Source organism: Sinocyclocheilus rhinocerous, unplaced genomic scaffold (assembly GCF_001515625.1).
Source record: "Sinocyclocheilus rhinocerous isolate Xijiao unplaced genomic scaffold, SAMN03320098_v1.1 scaffold2293, whole genome shotgun sequence".
In the NCBI taxonomy this organism is placed as follows: domain Eukaryota; kingdom Metazoa; phylum Chordata; class Actinopteri; order Cypriniformes; family Cyprinidae; genus Sinocyclocheilus; species Sinocyclocheilus rhinocerous.
This window is the reverse complement of record NW_015665002.1, coordinates 600494-604250: the sequence shown is the minus strand read 5'-3', so window position 1 is coordinate 604250 and position 3757 is coordinate 600494. Positions and strand designations below refer to the sequence as shown.

The 3757-nt window shown below is 38.0% G+C and overlaps 1 protein-coding gene across 1 annotated transcript in view; it reads left to right on the top strand.

Moving 5' to 3' along the window:
• Positions 1 to 698: 698 nt before the first annotated feature.
• Positions 699 to 3757, top strand: part of LOC107730801 (V-type proton ATPase 21 kDa proteolipid subunit-like) — an 8604-nt gene continuing 5545 nt past the window's right edge. Inside the window, exons 1-3 of the mRNA XM_016541740.1 lie at positions 699 to 987; positions 1776 to 1824; positions 1986 to 2069. Of these exons, the coding sequence (XP_016397226.1) occupies positions 918 to 987; positions 1776 to 1824; positions 1986 to 2069 (203 nt within the window). The 5' untranslated portion in view covers positions 699 to 917. The remainder of the gene's footprint in view (positions 988 to 1775; positions 1825 to 1985; positions 2070 to 3757) is intronic.

The following is a 3757-nucleotide window of genomic DNA, read 5'->3' as shown; positions in this document are numbered from 1 at the left end:
AATGGTAAATTGTGCCTTTTTATCGTTTGAGTCACTTATCAAAAGTTGCCAAAAGCTGCCAAAATTTTTTTTAAAAATAGCTAAATTTGTTGCTAGGTGCTTTTGGAAGAAAAATTTGCTAGGGTAGTCTGAAAAGTTGCTAAATTTAGCAACAAAATTGCTAAGTTGGCAACACTGCCTGACACTAAGCTTGAATATAGATTTTTCGCATTATTGGGAATTTACTGCCATCGACTGGTTGAGAGATGAACTACAATGAGTTTAAATCAAAATTATTTTATACTTTAATATGTTGTTCTTTTTCTGACAGTTATACAAAAATATTGTTTATTATATTTTCTTCCTCTTTTTCTTCCTACTTTTCTTCTCTCTGCTTACAATCAGTTTTTAGTTTACAATAAATAGATAAAAATGTACATTTATTCATCTTTTTTCTTATTCTGGCTGTTTACAATCAGTTTTTCTCTGATAGATAGATAGATAGATAGATAGATGTAAATTGTAAAATATCGCTTAGCAGAGCAGTTAAATTCTATAAATATGTTTAAATTGTACTTCCTTGTTTTTTTAATTAGATATCAACCAAAACGTTTTCCAAACTCTATAATCTCCATCAGAGTTCATTAAAATCAAAGAGAAACCAATATATGACCTGATCGGAGATCAGCGCTTTAGATCGATGAAGAAAGAGTGACGTTTTGAGTCACGTGCACAGCTCGAGCTCGTCACATGATCAGCTGACTACTCCTTCCTCACTGCTGGATGCAGGATTTCCAGCCTTCGCCGCTTCGAAGGGCTCACAGGAATCCATTTCTATTCAAAATACAACAATCTAAGAGAAAATAACATCACCGTAGCTTTAGGTGTATTCGCGTTAGAACCTTTAGATAGCAAAACTGGCGCTGTTGGTGGAGTGGATGATGAACGGGCACGCAATTTTATACACCGGGGTCACTTTGGCCTTCTGGGCGACCATCCTGATCGTCGGTAAGTGCTAATGAGACCAGCTGACATAGGCACATAAATAACACACGCATTTTAATAGAATCGTGTTTACTTGATTCGTACATGGTTACGTTTCTAATTATTTTCTGTTTCTCAAGTCTCTTTAACCGGATAGCCATTTTTTTTTGGTTTGGCTAAACTGACGTTAGCTGTCATACACTATCACGACTACGTCAAATATTAATTGAAATGTAATTTTAATTGTTTTAAAGGCTGTTGTCATAAAATATTCGTGTAAACAGTTGAAAGTGGAGTTACAGAGAAAGTACCAATCATTTTTAAGGCTGTCAATGAGAATTAGACATACTGCTCTGACGAGAACGTCTTTATTATGTCAGTTGGAGTTGAAATGTTTGTCTGGTAGGCTGTCTGTATTTTCATCGGTTCTTCTCCACACATTGGCTGTAATCTCACAGAAGAGCAGGACAATTTAGTTAAATATGTAGCAAGTCTGTGTATTTTTATAGTAGTTATAATGTAGTTGAACAGGGTTTTATGACCAAATGAGGAAGATGGCTCTCACATGACTGTGAGCTTCCACACATGCCCTCTGTGATTCTGCAGAAAAAAAGTGTATCCATATTATGCCATTTATTCAGATTATGCCATTTTACAAGACATAACACTGTGTTTAATTTTCCTCGAATTTAAGCTTTGAGTTTCTTTTTAGGTATAGATTCTGTCACTTTTCAACTTTTTAATTTCTGGTTTGTCTTAAACCCTTAACTCAAACACTACTAATCCAGTCTCTTTTTTTCCCCCCTTCACAGGTATTTGCTATACGATTTTTGACCTTGGATTTCGATTTGATGTAGCATGGTATGTGTTCAGTAAAACCAGTTTGTTAAAGTTTTTTTTAAAGTACCACTTGTCTTGTTCCCTACAGTAACATTTCTGATATTCACAATACCTAATTTAAGACTTGAGATGAATGAAATGCTCCCGATGCAGTCTAGATAACCTAACCTTTTGTGTTGCAGGTTTTTAACAGAGACTTCTCCATTTATGTGGGCTAATCTTGGAATTGGCCTGGCCATCTCTCTATCTGTTGTTGGAGCTGCATGGTGAGGCTGTCCATTTCCTCTTTTTAGTCGCTTACAGAAGTTGACAACTCAGAAAAAAACTTGGTGGAAATTTTGACATGTTGTAGTTAGGGGTGGGCGATATGGCAAAAATATAATATAATAATTATTAGGGATGCACCGATACCACTTTTTCCAGTACTCGCCCGATACCGATACTTTTATTTTTGGTACTTGCCGATACAGAGTACCGGTACCGATATTTTTATTGCATTTGTACATTTTTTAAATATTGGGTACAGAAACCAAAAGAGTATGTATAATGTTAGTTGGTTAACTTCATTTATCAAATAGATACAGTCAAACCAAAATGTATTCAGACACCTTATGAACTATACAGAGACGAGATTAAAAGAAAATACCACGTAAACTTTTCTGAAGACAGTCAGTTCCCCTCAGAAACACATTCATATAAACCTCCAAATCAATATTTAGGATTTTCTTCCAATAGTTCGTGCATCATGAACAGTGAGTGATCTGCCTGCTACAGTATTTTTCTCTGTGCGTCCGTCTTCAACGTCTCTGGCCTGTGTTAACGGGCATTTACAGACTTCATATTTTCACATAAATTACATTTTGGAAAATGATTGCATTGCAACGCAGTTTGTGCAACAGAGACGAGTTGCTTGCAATAAGATAAAAAACTGCCGGTTGCCGATCGCGTACGTTCCAGGTGAAGCTCCTTAGTTCGGCCATCCTACACAGTACACACGTGACTGACCGCTCGCTCGCACCAACAGGAGGAGGAGGGTTGTGTTACTCTCTACACTGCACACAACCTGAGGGATTCCTACACTTTCAGTCTTTGAGGAGACATGAAAAACAGCGCATACCGCAGGAACGGTATAGCAGAAAATATTAGCGGTTTTGAAACCGTGAAATTTTCAAATCGCTGTATACCTTGAAACCGGTAATCGGCCCATGCCTACCATAGAGATACACAAACAACATGGCAGCGAGCAGGGAAGAACTTGTTCCCAAGAAAGGCACAGTGTCATCCGTAATTTGGAATTGGTTCGGTTTTGCGGCGTCATACGCAGAACAAACAACACCCCGCTGCAAAGTGTGTTTAAAGTCTGTTGCTAGCAAAGGTAGGAGTACGACCAATTTACTGCAGCACCTCAAACAGAGGCATGCTGCCGAGTGAGAGAGATGTTGTGCCCTACGAAATGAACAAGCACACCCGCCAAAAACCAACCTACAGCAGTGTTACTTATTGCGCGGCTTGCCAAGCTTTAATTTGTGGCTCGCATGGCAGTAAATAATGCAATGATAAGATCATGCAGTCAAAGTCAATACAGATATTTTATAAAAACATTCAAAACAAGCAGGGCTACAACATAACCCATTAAAATACTCACACCGTGTCTACACCGGACTCGACTGGCACGACACGACGTGACAAAAGACAATAAAGCCCATTTTAATCAGTGATGTTCTGTCTACACTGGATGCGGCGTAGCGCGATGCATGCGACACGTAAACTGATGCCTCGTTCTATTTATGACAAACTGTACTGACACTACGTTCAGATGATTTGCAACTGTAGTGTCAACAAGTGTAGACAGACTTTTAGCGCAGCGGTGTGTAGACATGGCCTGCTCTATTACAAATAATAATTTATATTTTTAAAAAAAATTCCTAAAACAGCGGCATTACAAGATGGAAAT